General features: G+C 46.2%; 1 protein-coding gene across 18 annotated transcripts in view; it reads left to right on the forward strand.

Moving 5' to 3' along the window:
• The first annotated feature begins 836 nt into the window (after positions 1 to 836).
• The window catches only part of RIMBP2 (RIMS binding protein 2), a 2,252,680-nt gene continuing 2,228,579 nt past the window's right edge, over positions 837 to 24,937 (forward strand). For 6 of the 18 annotated variants that reach the window (XM_069620088.1, XM_069620089.1, XM_069620092.1 and 3 more), the window contains exon 1: positions 838 to 4,180. In XM_069620088.1, the coding sequence (XP_069476189.1) occupies positions 4,142 to 4,180 (39 nt within the window). In that variant the 5' untranslated portion in view covers positions 838 to 4,141. Of the gene's footprint in view, positions 4,181 to 24,937 lie in introns of all 18 variants that reach the window. The other 12 variants (XM_069620094.1, XM_069620100.1, XM_069620107.1 and 9 more) reach the window with 5 other exon arrangements.

Raw genomic sequence — 24,937 nt, forward strand, 5'->3', positions numbered from 1 at the left:
TTAGGTATTGGCCGTTTGTAAGGCACCAAGACATGCGTGGTTCCAGGGACCACAAGAAAAAAAGTTCATGTGGGGGGGGGGGGGGGGGCGAAGGGGGACAGAGGCGAAAAACAACAATACACGTGCCTTGTGACATTCGGAGCATGCAAGTGCAGTGAAAATAAGTGCAGGGCGAGGGGCGGGTCAAGGTGGGAGTGAGAAGTGCAAGAAGGCTGGGCCCCCAGGGGGTGGGCACGTGCTGGTGGGAGCCCAGAAGGGACGGTGCCAGTGGAACCAGGGCTCCAGCAGGTGTAGTTTGATCCTCGGACCATCTTTGTAGACGGGTTCCCCCCTGCTTCCTCCCCTGCTTCCACAGACACCCCCCGCCCCCCCAGCCACTGCTAGCTTTCCACTTGTATTTTCCTTCCTCTCCTGCTGCACCTGTCCATGCACTTCAGTTCTTTGCCGCCCCCCTAGTACACCACTACCTGGACAATTCCCTGCATCGTATAATAATCACCCTGGTGATCCTCTGCACAAGTCACAAACTTAACATGACATATCAGCAGGGACTGTGTTTAGGCTGCGTCTCACGCTTGCAGAGTCCACACTCTGCGTTCGCTTTGCCCAGGATCACACAGTGGCGCTGTGAAGCGGAGAGCCGGGATTAGCACTCGGCTGTCAGAGCCCGCTCCGGCCAGTGCACCCGTGGCTGCGTGATGGGATGGGGTTTACATGCGTGACTCCCGCTCCACAGCCACGCTTAGCAGCTCCGCATCTCCGCCTGCTTCCAGATGGGCGCCCGGGAGCGCGCGCCGCCCACACGCGCTGGGGACGGCGCGGGCGCGCGCCTCCTCCAGCTCTAATTTGGATCTGGTGTCATCGGCGCCTTAATCCCACACGGGCGGACAAGGGCGCATTAGTCACGGAGAAGCTGCTGCCTCGGTGCGTTCTCTCTGCCGGGGCCGCGCCGCGCCACCACTCGCTGCAGCTTCCAGGCGCTGGCCACCAGGGACCCTTCATCCATCCAACTCCGGCAGATGCAGCCTCACGCGCTGGGCTGCGGGAGACCCCACTTCATTCAAGCCTCGAGCTCCGGCAGACCCTCCTTTCATCCTCAAGCTCCGGCAGACCCTGCTTTCATCCTCAAGCTCCGGCAGGTGTTACATTATCCCCCGCCCACCCCCTGAAAGACCCCTTCTCCGCGGGAGCCGAACAACCCGACTTTCACTTTCAATCTCTCCCAGGCACTACTGAAAACACCAGGGCCAGATAGAGCCTGCTTTATCCATCGAGCTCCGAGAGACCCCACCTTTTCCATCGAGCTCTGAGAGACCACACCTTATCCATCGAGCTCTGAGAGACCACACTTTATCCATCGAGCTCTGAGAGACCCCACTTTAGTCATTGAATTCTGAGAGACCCTACTTTTTCAATGGAGCTCTGGGAGACCCCACTTTACTCTGAGAGGCCCTACTTTGTTCATCTAGCTCCGAGAGGCTCCACTTCATCCCTCGAGCTCTGAGAGACTCTACTTAATTAATCGAGCTTTGAAAAATAAGTACATTATTTATCAAGCTCTCACAGACACTACTTCATCCATCCAACAGACCCCACTCTACCCATCAAGCTCCAACAGACCCCACTCTACCCATCAAACTCCAACAGACCCCACTCTACCCATCAAACTCCATTAGACCCCACTCTACCCATCAACCTGCAACAGACTCCACTTTACCCATCACACTCCAACATAGGCTACTGTTCTCCACTGAGCTCCAACATCACCTTTTTAAAAAACCTTTAGAGTTCTGAGAAAACCTACTTTATCCATCGAGCTCTGAGAGAACCTACTTTATCCATCGAACTCTGAGAGACCCCACTTTATCCATCGAGCTCTGAGAGAACCTACTTTATCCATCGAGCTCTGAGAGACCCCACTTTATCCATCAAGCTCTGAGAGACCCTACTTTATCCATTGAGCTCTGAGAGAACCTACTTTATCCATCGAGCTCTGAGAGAACCTACTTTAGCCATCGAGCACTGAGAGAACCTACTTTATCCATCGAGCTTTGAGAGAACCTATTTTATCCATCGAGCTCTGAGAGAACCTACTTTATCCATCGAACTCTGAGAGACCCCACTTTATCCATCGAGCTCTGAGAGAACCTACTTTATCCATCGAGCTCTGAGAGACCCCACTTTATCCATCAAGCTCTGAGAGACCCTACTTTATCCATTGAGCTCTGAGAGAACCTACTTTATCCATCGAGCTCTGAGAGAACCTACTTTAGCCATCGAGCACTGAGAGAACCTACTTTATCCATCGAGCTTTGAGAGAACCTATTTTATCCATCGAGCTCTGAGAGAACCTACTTTATCCATCGAGCTCTGAGAGAACCTACTTTATCCATCGAGCTTTGAGAGAACCTACTTTATCCATCAAGCTCTAACAGACCCCACTTTATCCTTCGAGCTCTGAGAGAACCTACTTTAGCCATCGAGCACTGAGAGAACCTACTTTATCCATCGAGCTCTCAGAGAACCTACTTTATCCATCGAGCTCTCAGAGAACCTACTTTATCCATCGAGCTCTCAGAGAACCTACTTTATCCATCGAGCTCTCAGAGAACCTACTTTATCCATCGAGCTCTGAGAGACCCTACTTTATCCATCAAACTCTAATCGTAGCCACCTCCAAGGTATCAAGGAGTGCCGACAGACCCTATTTCAAGTTCCAAAAGACACTACTTCCTACATCGAGCTCTGACACACTCTACTTTATCTACACACTCATACAGATGCTTCTTCATCCATTTATGTCTTAGACGCTCTACTCTACTTGACCCATCACACTTGGGCAGTTTATCAAAAGTGCTCCAACTATAACTACTTTATGAATCAAGTTCCAACAGAGCCTACTTTATCCATCCTTCCGTTACCATTGTTCTCTCACCATCTACTAGACACTACTTTGAATATTGAGTTCTTGAAGTCCCAACTTTATCCCTCTACCTCTACCAGGCTATTTATGTAGGGTTCTGGAAGACCCAATTTTATCCATCCAACTCTACAGGACACTCATTTTTATATTGCGCTCGAAGACCACACATTCTCCATCCAACCCTGCCAGGCTTAATATATATGTATATATATTGAGTTCTGGAAGACTCAGCTTTAATCATCCAACTCAACCAGACTCTATATATCGATTTTTGGAAAACCCAATTTTATCCATCCAACTTAACCAAACACTACTTTATATATCGAATTCCAGAATACCCAACTTTATTTTTATCCATCCAACTCTACCATACTTTATAGATCGATATCTGGAAGACCCAACATTCTCCATCCAACCCTACCAGACTCCATATATCGACTTCTAGGAGAGCCGGCTTCACATCCACCCTTCCACGATCATTATTCACTGACACTGTCTACTTCATCCATCATGCTCCTACAGTCGTTACGTCAATCCAGGAGTCTCCCACGACAGCTACTTTATCAATCCTCCCAGGAAGGCGCTAGTCCATCCTATCCTACACCATAAGTTGCTACTTCAACTATTGCAGTCTGACAACTACTTTTCTCCAGTTGCTTTTCTCTGACATTGGCACCATAGGAGGCTGGGATGGTGGAGAAGGAGTCATTGAAGGTGATGGTTTTAGGAGCCTCTCTCGATGGAACAAGATTTGGCCTGGCATCGCTACAACTTGGAAGGCTTGTAGGGGTGGAGGACAATGATATTAAAACGGTATTACTTGGTTTAAAAGGAAGATACAGCAGAAAGAAGGAAATTGACCCCAATTCCATGGGATCCCAAGGGATCACAACTATGATACGATGGTGAGCACATAGCGTGTGTGGCACTACATATTAAATTTAGACTTGCAGAAGTGGAAAAGGGATGGCACTTTATTGCTGCTGGCATTGGATCTACTTTCCCCGCCCTGCAGGTTCGGATGCCCATGCAGAAAATGCCAGCCGTCCCATCTTCTCTGCCAGCTTTGAAGCTCTCAGAGTCAGATTCCAAATTGGCTGGGGAAGCGCCTTGAGATGGGAATCGCTTCCGGGGAAGGGCTTGGAGAAGTTCCACCGTTCCAGGTACCTCCAAGACACTCCGGCCCCACCAGGCCCCCATCGGTCCCTCTGCCTGTAAATGGGACAGTGCGCCTGCGGTTCCGAGCACAGGATTAAGGTGGGTCAAGGAAGGGGCTGCTTCTGAGGTTTGATTGGCAGGTCTGGGTATCTCTCTAAGGAATTCTGGTGAAGCTGATCAATGACTAAAGTGGAGGTAAGTTTACGCTCTGTCTGAGTCGGCCAATAACAGGGACCGCACTCTCACTGCTGCTTGAGGAGTCATTCTGTGAATACAGTGTCATAATGGGTTTAAAACCCAAGCAGACATTATCCAGAAAGGGGCTTTCTGAAGTTCTGATGCTTGGCAATGTCCTCCTTGGTGGAGAGCGACGTGCATTTCTGATTTATTCTTTAAATTACTTTTTGCGTGTGTGTCTACCATTAAGAAGAGACTGTGTTTGAGGGCGTCATTGGGAGAGAGACCTCTTTTTCAGCTCCCAAGATGGCGATTTCATCAACACATCGTCCCACTATGTTGACCCCAGATGATCTCCGGTCCACGGCCGAAGCAGCCATGGGGGACATTATCATTTCACGCGAGATGTCTCCTTGTCATTCAACACTGGTCCCAAGATTTCGCCACTGCTCTCCTTTAATTGGTTAGTCTGGTCAATGTACTTGTTCAGCATGTGATATTGTCGTCAATAGATGCATTCTAGGCAGTAGGTGCACTGGAAGGGACACTCCTATTCATGCAGGGAGTGGTCAGCTGGGGGGAACTGGCCGAGTCACAGAAATGTCATTATTAGGTGGACTTATAATAATGTAAACATGTCCCCATTTCCATCCCTCCTACACGACCAATGCTGCTACAGGACTCGCACTGTAGTGGGACATTGTTATCAGGTGGAATGCCTTATAGTACATGGGCGGACCACCTTCCGTCAATCTATGTTCTGTTACCCAATGATATATTTTTTGTGGCAGGCACCTATTGACGGCAAATTGTATTTCTCTGTGGCAAGATCAGTTCGTACACAGAACACATTTTGCAAGGCTCGGATGTGCTGAGCTGCTGCAAATCTCACCACACAAGTACTTTCCTGGGCTGTTCTATCATTTCTCTGTCAAATGCATTATAGGACTTGTAGTCCAGGGGTTAGATTGTTTGTTTTGTTTGTTTCCTTTGTTTATTTAATATAGCGCAAAACCAAACCCGCAGGTAGCCGGGCGCAAACATTACAAGGATACTTGAGAACTTACAGTGACACACACAAAATAGGCAGTAGGGCAGTTCAACAACATTACAGTCTGAATATACTTATACAGTTAATGCCAGCTGTCGGAAGCATAAAGAGCTCAGTAACAATCAATCACAGTTTTGTAGTCCCGGTAGGATCCAGTGAAGTGCCTAGATACTAGCAGTGGTAGTCGGAGGTCCCTATGGGGGGACAGGTTAACAATGGGCATAGTCGGGAGGTGTCACTCAGGACGAGTGGTTCTAGTAAAAGAGGGTGATCACATTAGATGTCATTAGATCGTATCCATGAAAGAACCTTGCGCCTGAAACTTAGGTAAGGTTGGTCCTTTCTAAGGGGAGTTTGTTCCAGGTTTGGGCAGCCATGACTGGAAAGCTAGCGCCGCCAGGTGTACTCTTTTTGTATCTAGGCACCATCAAGGTATAAGCGTTAGTCAATCTTGTGGGGCGGTTTAAGATTCTCTTGTTGATTCTATTTGCTATATAGGGAGGAGCGATGTTGTTAAGGCATTTGGACGTGAGCGAGAGAGTTTTGAGGGTGATCCTGTCTTAAATTTTTAGCCAGTGGATGTTCCTTCTGGAGGTAGAGACATGGGCTCAGTTAGGAATGTTTAAGGCTACTCTAAGAGCGTTATTTTGGAGTGTTTGGAGTGTGTTAAGGATGTACTTGTTAGATCCCGCATATAGGGCATTACAATAGTCCAATCTGGATAAGATAAGTGCATTAGCTAAGGTAATACAGCTGGCCTCTGTTAGGAATGGTCTGCATGCTCGGATCACTTTACAGGTGTAAGCCGTGGAGGACGCTAGTGAATTAATTTGTTTCTTGAAAGTGAGTGCTGAGTCCAGATAGACCCCAAGGGTTTTGACTGCAGGCATCACTTTGTTGACATTGCTGTCAATGTTAAACGAGGCATAATTGGGGTCAAGTTTTTTAATCGCTGTCTCTGTGCCGAGGATCAGTATCTCCGTTTTGCCGTCATTCAGACAGAGGCCATGGGATGCCATCCATGCCTTAATGAGGAGATATATCTTGTTTACCAAGGCTGAGTCTTCCAAGAAGTTGCCCGAAAGGGGGATGAGGATCTGAGTGTCATCTGCGTAGTTAGTGTAGATGACACCCAGTCTATCCAACCTGTCAAACAAAGGTTTGGTAAATATGTTGTATATAGTGGGAGACACACTGATCCCTGGGGGACACCGCAGGAGACTTGTATGGGATCAGCAGCTGCTAGGGGGGAGAAGACTCTCATTGTCCGGTTAGCAAGGAAGGACTGAACCCAGGTTATGGCATCGCTTGAGAAATGGGCAGCGGAGCCGAGGTGATTGTATAAAACTGCATGCTCTACCAGGTCGAAGGCTGCCGATAGGTCAAGGAGGAGTAGCATAGCTGATTTTCCATTATCCTTCAACTCGTCAATTTGAGTCTTGAGGTCAATCAGGGCTGTTTCAGTGCCGTGAAGGGGGTGGAAGTCGGATTGCCGTGAGCCTAGAAGGTTGTTAGTTTCAAGGTAATCCTGGATTTGCAGGTAGGCTGCCCTGTCAATGATTTTGAGTAGGAATGGGACGGTAGTGATGGGTCTGTAATTTGTCGGGATGGAAGGGTCGAGAGTTTGTTTTTTTAGCAGAGGTAGGACCCAAGACTGTTTAAGGTTATTGGGCACTAGGTTAGTCTTAAAGGAGGCGTTGATCAGTTTAGAGATGAAGGGAGCTAGGTCTCTCACTGCATCTTTTATAATTTGAGGAGGGCAATTATCTCCTTTACAATTAGAAGGCTTTAGGGAGAGTATTATTTTTTCTGTCTCTAGTATGGTTATTTATTTGAAGCTAAATGGGTGAGGAGTGTTATTGGACTGGTTTAGGGAGGGCTGTACCTTGGGAGTAGCCTCCGCTGGCAATAGCAATGCAGCTTTTTTAATTGCAATTTTGGTTTGCAGAGAGCTAATTTATCCTGCAAGGGCATTTTGTATATTAGTGCACCAGAGCTTATTTTTGGGAGTATTATCAGTTTGCGGTATGGGTGATTCCATTTCATGCAGGATGGAGAATAATTCCTTAGTGTCAGATTTGGCTTTAGCTATTCTGTCGTTGTAAGTGTTTTATTTTGTGCTAATAATTTCCTTTTCATATCGTTTGGCATGGGTGGCTAACTTGATTTTTTTCTCCTCAGTAGGCGAGTGTCACCATATTGATTGCAGTTTTCTTTTTTGAGTTCTAAGGTCTTTCAGTTGAGGTGGAACATCACATTCTGCCGTTTGCAAGTTATAAACGATGTCCTTCCTACTGGCCGCCGTCCAATAACTGCACATCTGTCATCTGTTCAGTTTATTTCTGTCTAGGCCCCAACCACCTCCTCTACAGGCCTTTGACGTGAAAAGCATTAATCCTCATTGAGTTCCCCTCCAACTACCGTTACCCCAGAGACTGTCTTTAATTGTTTTAATTGGTAATTAAAGGTTGTTTCAATAGTGAGCAGTTGCTGTATGGGTCATGGAGCAGATGTTCAACGTCAATGGCCTATAAAAACCACTGCTCTCCAGCCATGGTGGTCCCTTTGCATTCCAGGTTTGATTCTGGCAAAGAGAATGAGCTGTGTTCAATCCCAAACACCAATAGTTTCCTTTTGACATGATAGGCTACTATATATGTTCAGTAGGTTTTTAATGTATCGTTTCTGCCATCATCAATAAAGGTGTTGCCCGGTGCTCCTATTCCAGCAGGGCACCCTTGGTTGAGGGGCACTTCTCGAGTCCTGCAAATGACATCATTGGACATAATTCACACATGGTCCAAGTTCGATCCCTCCTACATGACCAATACTGGTGTTTGGCTCGTACTTTAGACGAGCAGGTTCGTGATTTTGAATCAGTACATTTAAAACCTAGTGCTCCTATTCCAGCAGGGCACCGTTGGTTGAGGGGAGCCGGGGACGTCATTTCACCAAAATGCCAGGGATAGCGAAGTGACATCATACGACCCTTGACCCCTGATGACATCACAGGAAGCGATGTCATTTGACCCCACCCCAAAGTGATATCGCGGGAAGCGATGGAACACGACCTTTCACCCGCTGACAAAACAGGAAGTGGCATCACATAGCATTGTACACTACAAAAAATATGGTTACGATATCACTATAATGTGATGTACCTTTCATACCTGAATGGATCACCATATGTATCGTTAAGATCAGTGTGTATAACCCATATTACCAAATTACTGTGATTGCAAGCAGATGTCCATGACCAAATGAGAATGATGTGTTATTATATAGCACTTACGCTTAAGCGCTTTACATAGATGAAATATACACCCAATATCACCCTTCCTGTGTTGGTACTCCTTTATCGACCTCAGAAGGATGAATGGCTGAGTTGAGGCGTTTGAGAACAGACTAAATCAGTGACTCACCCCTGAAGTGTGCCTGAAATAAACCTTTAATGAGTCTAACAATTATAGTATAGAATTCCAGAAAGACACATTTTTTGGCATTCCTATTCTTTCTTATTTAGGTTCAGTGCTGAAAGTGTTAGACTTGTGGCACTCCTGTTCTTATTTTGCCTATTTTTTTTAAGGGGCCTGAACAAGAAAGTTCGCCACTCTAGTATTAAAAAGCCACATGGTGCTGGCTATAGCCCAAGAGCTTGCATTGCAAAAAAAAAAAAAAACAAAACAAAAAATACTATTTTTTTTTTTTTTTTTTTTTAGAGGCCGCAGGGGAGACCACAGAGGTCGCAAAGGAGACCTCAGAGGTCGCACTTGCGACCTCTGGCGAACCCCAAATGACGTCCCTGAGGGGAGCTGCTCGAGTCCTGCAAATGACATCATTGGACATAATTCACACATGGTCCAAGCTCGATCCCTCCTACATGACCAATGCTGGTGTTTGGCTTGTACTCTAGACGAGCAGATTTGCGATTCTGAATCAGTGGATTTTCCTCCGTTCTGTACCCGTTGGTGGACCAATCGTCCTGGGGTTTGTCCACACAGTCATTCAAAGTCACAGGAGCTATTGACGTGCCGAGCACACGTCTTTCATCCTTCAGTCTTGGAATAGCCCTCCTGGGCTGGATGTGTTGCAAATACCTTCTGAAGGAAGCCTGGCATCCTCCTGCGTCCTTGGCATATGGGCATTGACTGGTTTTTCTTCCCCATTGCCCTGGGTCGATTTCCAGGCAGCTGTCAGTCTTCTGGTCCACTCAGCCAAAGGTGGTATGGTACTACAGTACTCAGTCACAGGCTCTGACACTTTGGCGGTGAGCCTATTACAGGCTCAACTCAAACCAGGCATTTTCTGGGGTGCTCCCTTTCCTCCGGGGTCTGGCTCGATCACCGCGTTCACTGACTTTCGGTCATGCCAGGATCTGGACTATGCCCCGACAGGCCATGGGCAGGACCCTTCCCCTGTAGGATGCAAGAGTGACTCGCCCTCTTCAGCCCCTACTTCGCCCTCTCCCTCTTCCTCCCATCTCCCCTTTTACCGACTGCAGCTTCCGTTGGGCTTTTCTTCCCCCTCCTCCACCCTTTGTTTTTCTCTTTCTTCCTCTCTTTTCTGAATCCATCCTCATTTGATAACCTTACCCTGGGTTCTCTTTCTTCCTCCTCCTTCTTTCTTCCCCGATTATCTCTAGCCCCGTGTCCCCTCTTACTCGTCTCACCCGCTTTCTCTGCTCTTTCACATATGTGACGACTTGTCCCTTTCTCCTCTCTCTTACTAGACAGCTCGCCCCCATGGAGCGCCACCTTCACCCCCTGAAAGTTGCGCTTTGTTTCATAGTGTGCACTTAGCGCTGGCTGGACGGAAGGGAAGGCTTTTGCGATGGCTGTGCTTGCTCCATTGATGCCAGGTCCTGTGAATCTTTCTCTGACTCCCGCGGCTCTGCGGGCTAAGGGCGTAAAGAGACCCTCCTCTACACTGGAATCGGGTGGCAGTGCCATGGCGGCCACGGCTTCTCAACACCTTCCTATGACAGCTCCCTGCAAGCTTTGTCTGCAATACAGACCTCACGGACACAGTGGCGTGTCCAGACTCTTTTGAGTGGGGTGGCGCAAGTGGGGCACTGACCAATCAGGGGTGGTATGTAGTAAGAGCGCACACACACCTAATGATTATGGTGTCCGGGAGGATAGCTCAGGGGCAACGTGCTCGCCTTGGAAGCAAGACGACACGGAGCAACACAGGTTCGATCCCCGGGTCCGCGCTTAGAAACCTCTCGGGATTTAAGCGTGTTATAGGCAACTAAGACAAAAACTCCTGCATGCCCCGGGCTGTGTGAGCGCCTTAAAAAAGGAAACATAAAAAATAGCTTAGGATAGGGTTGCCAATCAGATTCCAGGGGTAGCACGTGCAACCCAGCAAGTACTGTCCTGTCCCATGCTCCTGGACCCCCTTGCCCTGGCCCCAGAACCTCCTAGACCCCTGACCCCCGAGACTCTCCTGGCCCCCCTGCCCCCGCCTGACACACGGGACATTGTCACATAACACTGTCCCTAAATGCTGGCTGGCTGCTGTACATCCTTCCCCTCCCCCACGCCGTGGTGTCTGCATTTGCATGTCGAGGTGAGCAGGTGTCCATAAGCAGCTTCAAAGCCCCAATGCCTGCTATGAATATCTCTTTGCATTTACTGGTGGGGGTGGGGGTGGAGGTAGTGATGACACTTGCGTTCCACAGGGGTCACAAGGCCTGCGTACTCTGCGTCATCACCAACACGCGCCTTTTTTAGTTCAGCCATTTAACAAAGACACACGTTGAATGCGGACTGCAAGGCACGCATCGGGTAAACAACATTAGAAACAGCCCCTCACTAAGATTGACTATTAATAACCAGCAGGATTTTATTCTCTCGTCATTATTAATACATCTTTATATGGGTGTTTTTAATGTTCTTTCCCACGATACAGCTTTTTTTCTCCGATGAACTCCTTTCGTCTTTACTTTTGGCTCCAGGAGGGGGTGGGAGGGGTGCTGAAAGCCTAACCTATTGCATTGTGGTGTGTAGAAGGGAGGGAGATGAGATTTGAGGAGGATCGCACTGCCTGTGTGTGTTGTTTGGGATTTGTATCCACCGAATCCCGGGGACCGTTCTCACTCAACACATCCCCCTCTCTGTCCAAAACACACACCCTTTGGATCTCTCTGAGCGAGCTTTATCAAACAGTAACATCAAGCATTGCTCTGCACAGGGCCTACCAGTTTTCTTTCTAAGCAGTCGTTTGAAAGTTAATGACTTAATTGCCGATGCAAATGAGCTCCTGGTGCAATAAAATGGCCTTAACCATGTGTGCATTAAACCATTTGAACACTAAGCAATATGTCTGACCTTGAGTCTGTCACCGGGATGGAAGTCCTGTTCAAAGCAAACATTGTGAAAGCCAACTTCTTTAGATTTTGTATAGGTATTTGCCAGGCGCTGACATCCCATGCCCAGGTAGTCACACCAGCTGTTGCCGTCTTCTAGCCAGGCGGTGCTATTAGGACAGTGCCTGACAAATGCCTTTCCTCTGCATACACATAAACTGTTGGCTTTGCCAATGCTTGTTTTTTAAAAAAAGTATGGCTAAAACCTTCTGCCTGGGTAGTGCGGTTTCTGTCTAGCACACACCATGAAACTAGTCTAGAGGTGGAGTTAATTTAACTTCAGGCCTATCAGCGATGGGGGAAACAAATGAAGAAATCTGGTGGCGGTTTCTTGCCGGGACACAGGCTCTCATATGATGGCCAGGTTTGTACAACCTGTCACCCAATATGGCACATTTCAATGACATGGACTGTACATAGGTCTATTCTGATTAGTAAACGTTGGAGGCTAAACCTTTCACATTTATGGCATCATTTGTAATATTGCCCATGGCAGCTTCTAGGCAATATAGCCCCTGCTAATGTGTGGGCTCAACCCCCCCACCCGCCCACTCCACACTATAACTCCAGCCCATCTTTATAAGAGCATTGCAATTTAGTGAAGAGCTGGTTTTATTAACTTGCAATTCAAGAATTTAAAAGTGTTCTGTCAGCACAGCAAAGTACACAACAATTTTGCCAACAAGAATTCAGTTTCACGTGGACAGTGATGTCATCAATGACATTTGTGATGTCATCTTTGATGTCCTGGGTGTTAGTCTTAGCAGTGCACCGCGGTGGCGTGAGTTATGGTTACTTTGCTTACCAATTGTGAAATCTCTGGGGGTTTCGGTTTTATTTGTAACCATAAAGTCCCTTTAACAATGTTTTTTTCATTGAATTTCATCGTTTTTTATTAGTGCAACTTAACCATAACATCCCTTTAACATAGTTATACCTGCGAATATCATAGGTTTTTATAAGTGAAAATGTTAAGTTATTAATAATTCCTCTTTTAACATATATGAAAGAACTGTGAACCTCCTTTAACAAACATATTTTTTGCAATGCATAATGATGTGTATCGTTATCAGCAGTGCATTCTGGGGATGCAAGTCATGGTTGAATTGCCTAGGGCATGAGGCTCGACAATGACCTCAGCCCCACCAAACCACCCCCATTATCCATTGCAGCTACCCTGCATTCTCCACTATACCCTTGTAATGTGACCAATGCCCAGTGCTCATGACTTATAGCCATGGCCAGTCTCCACAATCCATGGGGCATGGACATCGGCTGTGCCACATTCCCCAATAAGTAAATCAGAGTAGGCATTCGGCCAGGCCACTGTCCATGCACTATAGCACTATTTTTTGTAATGACATTTGGACACTTTCGAAAAATAAAACACAAGACAGATTTGCAAAAGCATGCTTTCAGGTCCTCGCTGATGACCCTTGTGCAGGTTTGTTATAATCCAGCCCAGCACTTCAGGCTGTAACTGCAAGCAGAATATTTGTTCCCATCGAAGCCTAGGGCTTGAACCCTGCCACACGCCCCAATAAGCAATTCAGAGTAGACATTTGTCCTTGCTCAGGGCCAGGCCCATTGCCCGGGCACCAAAGTTATATCACAATGTTTTGTACTTCTGTTTTGACACTTTAGAAATAATAAAACACAGGACAGATTTGCAAAACCATGCTTTGAGGTCCTTGCTGATGCTCCTCTCGAATGTTTGCAGCATCCTGTCCAGCACTTCGGGGTGTCACCACGAGCAGAATGTTTTTTCCCATTCAAACCTAACCCGATTTCGAAAAACTTTATCACATAGCCGGTCCCTGGTAGCCATGCCCACTTCTACTGCTATTGATTGGAATGAGCGGGCACCACTGTGTGCGTATGACTGACAAACAGTAATCGTTAATAGAAATTTTGTTTGAAGAGTGGGGTACAACCCACTATATCATGCCTCGGTGCACGGCGTGTGAAGAAACTTAAAGGAAAAGACCTAGGCTCAATAGCCATCGGTGTGGGCTGCACACCCTTAACACCACTCTGGGGGCTTCCTAATAGTTAGAAAATAAGATGATTCCGTTAGTTAGGTTTCAGTAATGTTCATCCTTAAGTCCAGGGCTTATTGCACCAATTTAAAATATCTAGTACCAAACTCGTTCACTGACAATGATACTATCAGTATTTTATTTGCAGATGCAAAAAATGCCAATGCATTTCGGACTCAATAAGTCCTTCATTAGGGCGTTACTAATTTGATAAAAACACACCAACGTTATTGCATGAACCACATTAATTAATTGGGCAGATTTTTCCACCGTCCATCGATTTAGGCACAAATGCAATCATGAATAGATACAGCCCACATGACATAAACACACACTACACAAACAAACATTTACAAGAAATCATTTAGAGAAACAACAAAACAGTAAAGTTATCAGAAAGGGATATTGCAGCGTATGTCAACTACTGTGGTATCATTTAAATTATTAAATATACATCTCTTTAAACATATGCCAACTTCTTGTTTTAAAGTAAATACTGGCTCATGCCTTACATGCAAAAGGGTGCATATGTTACCATTTTCCGTTTCAATACGGTCGCTTAGTGATTGTTGGATTGTGACTGATAGTGTTTGTTATGCCAGCTCAAACAACGTGTAATTGTGACGACATTGAAGCATCTCAAAGTAATGTGACAAAACACCCCTCGGTGATCCGTAATTTAATAAATAGCATGCAGCTTACCAGTTGCAATATATTGACCATTCTGATATGTGACATTATCTTCTGTGAATAATGTAAACCAAGATAATATAACCTTTTGCCAGATCATGAAATCGAACTGATGCGAAGTGCATAATGCGCGTGCTTGCAATCACTTGAGTTAGCCCACTTTTACCCCATTGCCGGTCCTTCGTGGTCATGACCAGTAGACAGATTGTCTGAGTCATGCCATGACCCGGATAATCTGCCCACTGCCGATGGCTTCAGGCTATACCTCAGTCACCAAAGGTATATCACTATTTTTTTGTACCTACATTATGACCCTTTTCAAAAAATAGAACACTGACTCATTTCCAAAACCATGCTTTCGTGTCCTTGCCAATGCTTATTGTGCGAGTTTGTTGCAAATCTGTCCATGTTTTATTTTTTTGAAAAGTGTCAAAACGTATGTACAAAAAGTAGTCATATAATATAGCCCCCACGTGACAAAATCCATTCAGACTTTGCAAAAACATTCACATCTAGGTCTAAAATCTTGTTGCAAACATTTGTGCAGATTCATCAAACGGCACTAAATTTATAAGCCTTTCAAATATTTTGGAATCCCCCGTCTAATTTTTCCCCCTCTTGGTAAAACAGCATCAAACATTGCAGAACCATTCTGGGCCAGGTCTAAAATGATATTGCAAACGTTCATGCCGTTTCATTAGGTGGTGCCAAAGTTATAAGCCATCCAAAAACTGCATTTCACGAACCCTGTAATGCTAGAAATATGCATGGATGTTTGCAGATGTCATAGAAGCGAAAACACCTGAATTTTGGCTTTCTATGGCCATATCCCATCCCATCCTCATCACCCTTCAACTACCCAGAGATTGTTTCATTTGTTTGACAAGCTTACTTTTGTGTTTTTGAATATATTTGTACTGCAATGACTGTGGACTACAGGCACAGTTCGCGAATCCAACATGGCGTCCATTTCAAAACCTTTGACGTACATCACGTTTTTCATTGACCAATCTACGGGTGTGTATGATGTCTGCGAACATCACGCTTCTCTCTCATTGGTCCGGAGGCGTCCACGGACTCTGAATCAGGAAAAGAGTCCGCAGACCAGACCTAGATATCACCATTTTTTTGTACTTACATTTTGGCCATTTTAAAGGCAACCACTGGATGTATTTACACGAAATATGCAAAAGCCCACTTTCGGGACCAAGCTGCCGCTCCTAGCGCACGTTTGATGCAAATCCATCCAGCGGGTTAGGCTGTAGGCACGAGCAAGATCATTTTTCCATTTTGTCTGAGGATTACAAAAATGTTCGGACACCCCTTTAAATTCTCCCCCCCTGAACGAAATCGCACACAACTTTTTGCTGTTAATTGAAGGTAAATAAAAGCTAATAGTCTCTTCATATTGTATACTTTTTAAAATAGGTTTAATTAACCGAGGCGCTTCACACATTCTGCAAAAGTAACTGGGCATATAACCAAGATCCTCAGGTTGACCCACTCAGAGTTCATGCATGCAGTGTCTGTCTGCATGACCACTCCAGGGGGCAATGCACAACTTTAGGGCAAGTAACTGCAAGGGTGGAGGGGTAAAGAGGAAGGAATGGATCCCTAGATATCATTTCATGAAAAGATCATCAGGTGCACATACCTCACATCCCGTGGCACTGAATAGTGTATTTAGTCTCCAGCTCGGGCATTATTATGCTATATCTGCCGAAACCTTTTGAAATAGTTTTTGATCATTCCCCCACTTTCCTTGCTCTTGGTTTTATGCACTTACACTTGAATAAGAAATGTGTAGGGCATTCATCTGCATTCCGCAGACCCCCAAACACGTTTTGCTTGAGTGTACCCTCTTTTACTGTCAGTTGAAGATTAAGGCCCTTCTGTGTTGTAAAGTGGTCTTATATAGCTCTCCCTCTTCCATTTTTGGGCCTCTTGTCACTGTGTGGCCTAACACTTGTGTTCAGTAACCTGAGATTGCACTTCTCAGAACTGGAGCACTGTGGTGTAAAATAACATTTCTAAGGCCCTGCATAGCTGATTTTCTTTCAGGGTTCCAGCTCCACCCTAGGCCTATTCACACTGCTACAGTGTCACAGGGTAATGGTCCACTCAGCTCCTACCCATAAAACTGATATTGCCAACCACATCACTGCACATTACCATGACGCCATCTTTATCACTGAGACCTGGCCGACACCCACCTCCACCTACATCCTAGACGTCCTTGTAACCAACGGCTACAACATCCAACACAGTGAGGACCAGAGAAGACGGGTGGAGGCCTTGTAGTTGTCCACAAGACTTTGTGGTCCTGCACCAGACTTAGCGTCCACAACATTGGCTCCTTTGAAGTTCTCTCCTGCTACTTTCCGCTCTCCCCGATGGATACAGTCGCCTTCCATCTCATCTACAGACCACCTAAACCCAACACTGCCTTCATCAGAGACTTCTCTGACCTGGTCACCACCATGGCCAGGATCTTCCCAGGTGACTTCAACCTCCCAGGCAAAAAGGCCACCAAACCGATGAAGGAAGCTCTCCTCGTTCTTCTCAACACCCTCAGCCTCACACAGCACCCGAAAGACCAAACACTTGAGAAAGATGACAGCATCGACCTAATCATCACTGCACTGTCTTACCTCGACTACAGCTCTCCTCTCCTGCTTGACTGGTCTGACCACCTAGCCGTGCATTTCAACATCCTGCACACCACCCCAGTCAAGCACTCTCAGCAGAAACCCATCAGACAAACCCTCACAGAGAACCTTGTCAACCTCCACCTTACATGGACCGGACACCCCCAACCATACAGCGACTCTCTACTAGAAGTGCTCAATGCCAACCTCTTAGTTTCCATCGACATACACGCACCTCTGAAACAACATACCTGCAAACCAAAACCGTCAGCAACCTGGTACACGCAGGAACTCAACCTCAGCAAAAGAGTCATCAGGAAACAAGACAAAACCTGACACCGATCCAGGACTGCAGCCAACCTGGCTCTCCTCAAAGAACGGAGAGCAACTCGCTGACAACTCTTCAACACAGCCAAGGCCTCCCACTTTCAGAACACCATAGCAGAAGCTGACAACAAACAGAGTCCTCTTCAAAATAGTCATGCACTGCATCGCCCCACTATCCAAGCCTGTCATACCACACTCCATCAAAAAATCCACCGCCATCAACACTTTCTTCATCGACAAAATCAGCAAGACCCATGTCCCTCCTTGCAAAATAACCACACCCTGGACAACATTCAATACACTCTCTCTCTCTCTCTCTCTCTCTCTCTCTCTCTCGAGAGGACCTGGTAGAAACCCTGGCCTCCCTCATAGCCACATCATATACAGATGACATCCTCCCAGCATCCATCGTCAAGACCCTCCACGCAGAAGCCCTCCTTCCCTACTTGGTGATCATCAATAGCTCCCTACCTCAAGGCACTGTCCTATCGACCCTAAAAGCATGACAAATCCTCCCTCTACTAAAGAAACCCACTCTGGATCCCAACAACCTAGGTAACTATCGCCCCATCACCCGTCTTCCCTTCCGAGGTCAGATCATTGAGAAAACGGTAGCCATTCAACTGCAGAAACACATCGACACCAAAAATCTCTACAAACCTGCCAATATGGGTTCAAACCCAGATGCAGCACAGAGACGGCAACCATACAGGTGGTCGACAATGCCCTCAACATCCTTGACGACGGCCACCCTGGCCTCCTGGTTCTACTCGACCTCTCATCCACTTTCAGCACAGTTGACCACCAGATGCTTACGGGCACACTACATTGGTGCATGGGGATCAGTAACCTTGTCCTATGCTGGCTCAAGTCCTACCTCACCAACCGCCAGCAGTTTCTTAAGATGGAGTTCTCTAAATCGCCAATGCTATCCATCACATGTGGAGTCCTGCAGGGATCCATCCTCTCCCCAGTGATCTTCAATCTATACATGGAGCTTCTGGGAGCCCTCTTAGCCACACACAACATCCACATCCACCAATCCGCTGATGACACACACAGCTATAGCTCAAGATCGACTCCAGCAAGGACACCCATAGGCTCAAAACCTGCCTCTCGCTGATCCAGTCGTGAATGTCCAGTGCATACTTGAAGCTCAACCCCTCCAAGACTGAATTCCTACTCCTCACCAACAGCACTGGCTATCGACCATGATCTCTGAGTGAGGGATTCACACCTGAGCTCACTGCCTGCGCCAAGTCCCTCAGGTTCCACATCGACAAGCACCTCTCCTTCAAGACACACACAGGGAAGAAAACTCAGACAGCTTGGTATCAGCTCTCCATCCTGTGGAAAGTTAAGCCCTTCCCTCTCAAGACAGCTTTAGATCCACCATTCAAGCACTGGTCCAATCCCACCTGGACGGGGGAAATGCACTCCTCGAATGCCTCCTTCTCTCCTATGTGCCCCAGAGAAATAAATGTCCTACACATGGCCTTGATGCCTCATCAAGGGTCTATGCAGATACAACCGGATCGACCTTCACTGGCTCCCACTGCACGCACAAATCACCTTCAAATCTTGCTGCATCATTCATAAGGCAGTCGCCCTAAGGTCACCCTCCTACCTAGCAGGAAAACTCGGCATCTCCAGTGGACAGTGCACCACTAGAAGCCAGGGTACGTGTAGACTTGGAATCCGCTGCTGCAAAAAGGAAAGGACCAGAAAAAAAGCCTTCTCTTCCTACGCCCCAAGTCTATATAACCTCCTCTCCGTCAGCAACAAACTCGCCCCCAGGCTCCTACAATTCAGAAAATAACTCAAGACCCACCTCCTCGAGGAATCTCTCTGCCTCAAGACCTAGGCCATCACTTCGCCCCTCGCGCCACTTGAATCGCTAGACACCACCCGATGGAGGGAGTGGCAGGCATGTAGGCTGCACTACCCGCACTATGAAAAGTTAGTGTCTGAAACTCCACAGACAATCACACTTAACCTTAACAATGCTATGTGCTGGCATGATGGCACCATGGGTGTCAGCAGAAATTACTCATACAAACATGTGAGTATGATATGGCATTTATTAAGCACATATACACAAGTGTTTCAAGGCACGACAGGGCAAGGAAGGAGAACAAAAAACAACGATCTTACTACGCCCAGGGACATTCAGATTGCACAAGTGCAAGGGAAAGGGAGGGGAGAAGTACCGGGGATGGGGTGGATGGATGGAGAAGTTCAGGACAAAGGAAAAACAGAAACAACAAGTAGTGCAGCTAACGGGTGGCAAGTGCGGGTGTACAGAAGTGCAGGCAACACATGTTTAATAAGTGCATGAGAGGGGACTGTAGGGTTACAGATACAGACCACAAGTTCCGGGGGTGCCAAGAGCAAGTGCGGGTATGCAGCTGGACAGGCAGGGACCTGGGCCCGAGTTCGGAGGGTGGCCAGGTGACCAGTGCTTGGATCAGACAGGAGATCAGATCAGCAGGGGAGATGATGAGAGAAGGCAGAAGCAAAGAGGAAGGTCTTGAGGTGCTTCCGGAACCGGAGATGGTTCTGCTCAAATTTTAGAGAGGCAGCGAGGCTGTTCCAGAGGGAAGCACCAGCCGAAGAAAGAGATTTACCCCCAACTTGTTGCTTGGAGAAGTGACTGACCCCCAAGGAGTTGAAGGTGGAGGAGCGGAGGGCCAGAGTAGGAAGGTATACCGGTAGAGAGAGTTGGAGGTATTGCTGTCCCTGGCCCCATAAAGCCTTGTGGACGATGCAGAGGGTCTTGAACTTGATGCTTGCCACCACTGGGAGCCAATGAAGAGATTTCAGTGCTGGAGAGATACGATCCCTGGGCTTGAGGCCAAGGACAAGTCTCACAGTCCTGATCTGGATAAGTTGTACCGGACGGAGAGTAGAGGCAGGTACATTTAGAAAGAGGCTGTTGCAATAGTCCAGCCTAGAGAGGATTAGAGCTCTGGAGACAGTGAGTTTCTGGGGAAAGTGAGAAAAGGAAGAATACCTCTGAGGAGGTGCAGCTGCTAGTTTGACTTTTTAGAGGCGTCAGTGATGTTAGGCGAGAAGGAGAGCGTGGAGTCAAAGATGACCCTGAGGTTCTTAGACTCACAGGCAGGAGCGGTAAGCGGGCCCAGTGTGGGCAGCAGAGATTGAGAGGAAAGGAGGGAGCTGGTGATCCGAAGAGGATCCGATGTGTAGAACGTATTATGGAATAGAGAGTTGTGAATTTTATTACCAAACCTATTGGAAATGAAATTTATATGTACATAATATGTCCTTCAGGAGCTCAGGCCTTCCCTCTTGACCCTGTGCCTTCTTCCCTCATACCCAAAATCTCATACCCAAATTCAGCTTCTTCCTTTCCTGACACAAATCTCTCACCTCTTTTTTCTTCCCTGCTGACTTCAAACACACGGTCCTACTCCCTCTCATACCACAAACTTCCATCCTTCTCTCATCTGCTTCTTCTACTTCTTCTCGCTAAGATCTCACATTGCCTCCATTCTCTACTTCCTGTACACCAATCTGACTTGTTTCCTCTTCATTCTACCTGTCTAACTACTCTCCATCTCTAATTCTCTTTTGTCTGCTCGACATTCTGTAGTGTCTACAGAGGACGCAGACGCACAGGGGAAACTATAATTATGTATTACATGTATATATATATATCAAACAGGTATTTAGATGGCACTAAATGTAAGCCCGCTTCTCCTGCAGTCCTGATACGGTCACCAGACCCTCTGTTGTACCCTGCGTGCACTGTGCCGCCAGGCTCAGCATTCCACATCGTGTTGCCGGGTTCCACAACACTATGTGGACTCCACCCTACACATCCCCTTCCTTTCATAAAAGTTCCTCTTAGGATTTTCACTATTGTGTGCAGTCGTCCAGATATCTTGGTCTTCGATAGCTCGTACCACATCTCGATGCATCTGGAAATATATTTGTTGTATCCGACAATGCCACGACTGTTCACTTCACTCTCAACTCCAACTTCCTTTCCACTCATCACTTCATTCTGTCTTGATCTTTCCACCACCACTCTCTCCAAATTCCATACCATTCCATCCTTCATTCTCAACGCGTGTCTGAAAACCTCTATTACTTCAATTGGTCTAGACCATTGGCAGCCATTGCCTCTCAAAACAGCGGGTAATTTGATTCTGGCCCAGCGTCCCACTTGCGGAAAACTGAGTTTCCTGAATCTCCTACTATCTTGCAATGCTTTATTCTTCATCTGTTTCACTCTGTTATCCTTGACACCATCCAACATGACTTCCAAACCAGTAACATCACCCATTCAACCTGGAAAGAGATTTGTGGGGCCTTTCCTAACCCAACTATGTTCAAAAGATGACACTCCAGTAGTGCTGTGTGGTGTAAATCTATGAGCAACAATTGTTCTTTTCACTACCTCTTTCCAATCACTCCCATTAGACCATGCCCATCTGATGGCCTCCTTGATTATCTTGTTATATCTCTCCACAGCCCCATTAGTTTTCAGATGGTAACTGGCACTGGTTTAATGAACTATGGCCCTTTTCTCAAGATATACTTTCATTTATTTCGACTGGACTTGCAAACCGTTGTCGGTGAGGACTACTCAAGGGTAGGAAAGAAAATAAGGTTAGGAATGGTACGTCACACTTTCCCTCGTTAATAATTATTTCACAATCTTAATGATCAAGTGACTGAATAGTCTTGACAAATCTTCATCTGTTAATGATTTATTCTCAAATAGTCAGCTGACACTTGTGTCGACCTAAGTCGTCCTCAAGGCCTATGTCTGGATTGCTGAATATGTAGGTTCGAATGAAGGTGTGCTGGTTAGGTAATGGTGTTCTCTGAAAAATGTTTCTGAAAGAGTTCCTCGCAATAAAGGGTTTAGTCCCATGAAAGGGGAACTCACTCAGGTCAGTTGTACCTCAAAAAAGAGCTCATCTGCTCCAATTCAATGGGTTAAAATCCTGGGTGCCGATTTTAACCCGCTGAATTGATCATTTACGTTGTGAAATAATTATTAACGATGCAAAGCGTGATGTTCCTTTCCTAACCTTATTTTCTTTCTTTCAATTATTTGAGGTCTTTATGGGTAGACCTCGTGGAATTGGCTACGCTCCTTGCCGTATTATTTAGTTTAAGTGGTTACAGCGAACTCTTTAATGGTTGGAACCATACACCTTGTTACATTACTTAAGGGTAACCCTCATGCCCACACATCTCCTCCAAGAACTCAATAACCTTTTTAGTGGTGACATGTGGTGTCATCACTTCTGCCCATCTCGTCAAAACACCCACAACTATAATGCAATATGTTTGAAACCTGCCACTCCAAATCAGTCCAATCGCATCAATCTCCAATTTCTCTCTTAGGTCTCCAATGGTACATCCGTGACAGCAATAGGACACTTCTCACTCACACACATTTTGTCACTATTGGTACACAATATACAATCTCTAAACATCTTTTCAATTTGGGTGTCACAAGCCAGCCACCAATAACTGTTTCTTATCCTGCGTTTTGTCTCCACTATTCCCTGATGACCTTCATGTCCAAGGCGTATCACTTTGTCCCTTAATACTTCTGGTGGCACTAGCTTATATGCCCTCATGAGAATGCCATCTTGAGCACACAGCTCATCTTTAATGTTCCAGAACCCGTCCACTCCTATTTATTTAGTCCTCCTTCCATTAAATCTTTGAGGATGATGCTCATTTTTCCATCCTTTTCCATCTTTTCATACCACTCCTGTTCCAGGATTAGGAGATACAATACTTCACAAATTGCATCCTGTTCTTCGTCACCACACTTAGTTTCTACTTCTGTAGTCATACATGATAGGCAATCCCCAGCATAGTTTCTCACTCCTGGAATGTATTGTCCAGTAAAATCTAATTCCTGTAATCTGGACACCCATCTCCATATTCTGCCTGATACTTTACCCAGATCCTTTGTGGAAAACTCCTCAACCAGCGGCTTGTGGTCCGTATGTAACTCAAACCTGGTTCCTCAGACAAAATGTCTGAATGTATCCGTAGCCCACTTGATAGCCAGGACTTCTTTCTCTATGGTCCTATTAGCTTTCTCCAGACCTTTCAGTAAACATGATGCAAATGCTGTTATGTGCTCTCTTCCTCCTTCAATCTGCGTAAGCACTGCCCCCAAACCAACATTGCTTGCATCTGTCATAATCACTGTGCCCTCTATTTCCAAAGCTCTTTTTACATACTGGAATTCGTTCCCACAGCTTCCATCCCATGAAAATGTCTTGTTTGTTTTCAACATGCTTCTTAAGGCACCCGGGTGATCGACAAAACCTCTGATCAATTTCGAGTAGTGTTCCGCCATGTCTAAAATGTCCTGACAAGATCCTTGCAATTTGGTGTCGTCATGTATTCTATTGTGCTAATTAAATCCTTATTATGCGAAATACCATCTTTGAAGATCACATGCCCTAAAGACTCAATCTCCTTCCTATTGAGTTTTGATTTTTCACCACTAAGAGTAATTTTCATATCACATCGGTTTCGAGAACTCTTTCCAGCCTCCCATCATGCTCCCCTTTGTTCTCAGCATACCCCCAAACATCATCTTGAAAGAAAATCGCACCTTCTTCTCCATCAAATATTCTCTACATGATTTTTTAAATACCGAAGCTGCGGATATAAGACTGAATGGCATCCCCCAGTACTGACACAATCCCTCTGCTGTTACAAATGCAGTTAGGCGTCGAGATTATTTGTACAGTTTAACCTGATTGTAAGGTGGCATGAGGTGAAATGTCAAAAATACCTCTGCTGGGCCCATTGTCAAGATTAAATCCTGTATATTAGGTAGAGGATGTCTTTCTGGAATTACACATTTCTTAAGCTGTATCAGGTCAACACAGATTTGGACCTTGCCAGAGTTCTTCCTACCACAACTAAAGGTGACACCCATTCTGAAGCATCAATGTTTTCTATGATTCCATGTTCTTTCGATTTGCTTCAATTCCGATTTCACGGAGGAACATTACGAAGCTTCTGGGCCACTGGCCTGCAACCCTCTCTGGGTAGTATCCAATGTGAAACCCTATCAAATATCCTATTTCATCTTTGAACACTTCACTCTGAGTTTTATTGGTATTTTGCTCGTAACCTTCAACTGTAAACACTGACGTTTCTGCATTCGGATCCAATCACACCTCAGCAATCTCTGGTGTGTCCAGCTAAGGAGGGGAGATGCTCCTCTTTTTGACACATATGTACACCCTTCGGCTTGCCTTCCTTTGAAGTTCAGGTTTGCCTTGAACCAGCCAATCAAGTACATTCTCACTGCTCCCTAGGCCCTTGGATTTATATCCACCTCATGGAAATACTTGGTCCCAAACCTTCTCCATCCCACCTGTGGGATGAGTGTATATTTGGCTCCTGAATCAATCATCATGACAACTGGAACTCCATTAACATGAACAATGTCTTTCAGGCTATCTGCCTTTCCTTCTTCACCTCCTACAGCTGAGATATATTCCTCACCTTCATCACTTTCTTCACCAGTCCAATTAG

Source organism: Ambystoma mexicanum, chromosome 10, assembly GCF_040938575.1.
Source record: "Ambystoma mexicanum isolate Mex_15411 chromosome 10, UKY_AmexF1_1, whole genome shotgun sequence".
NCBI classification, from domain to species: Eukaryota; Metazoa; Chordata; class Amphibia; order Caudata; family Ambystomatidae; genus Ambystoma; species Ambystoma mexicanum.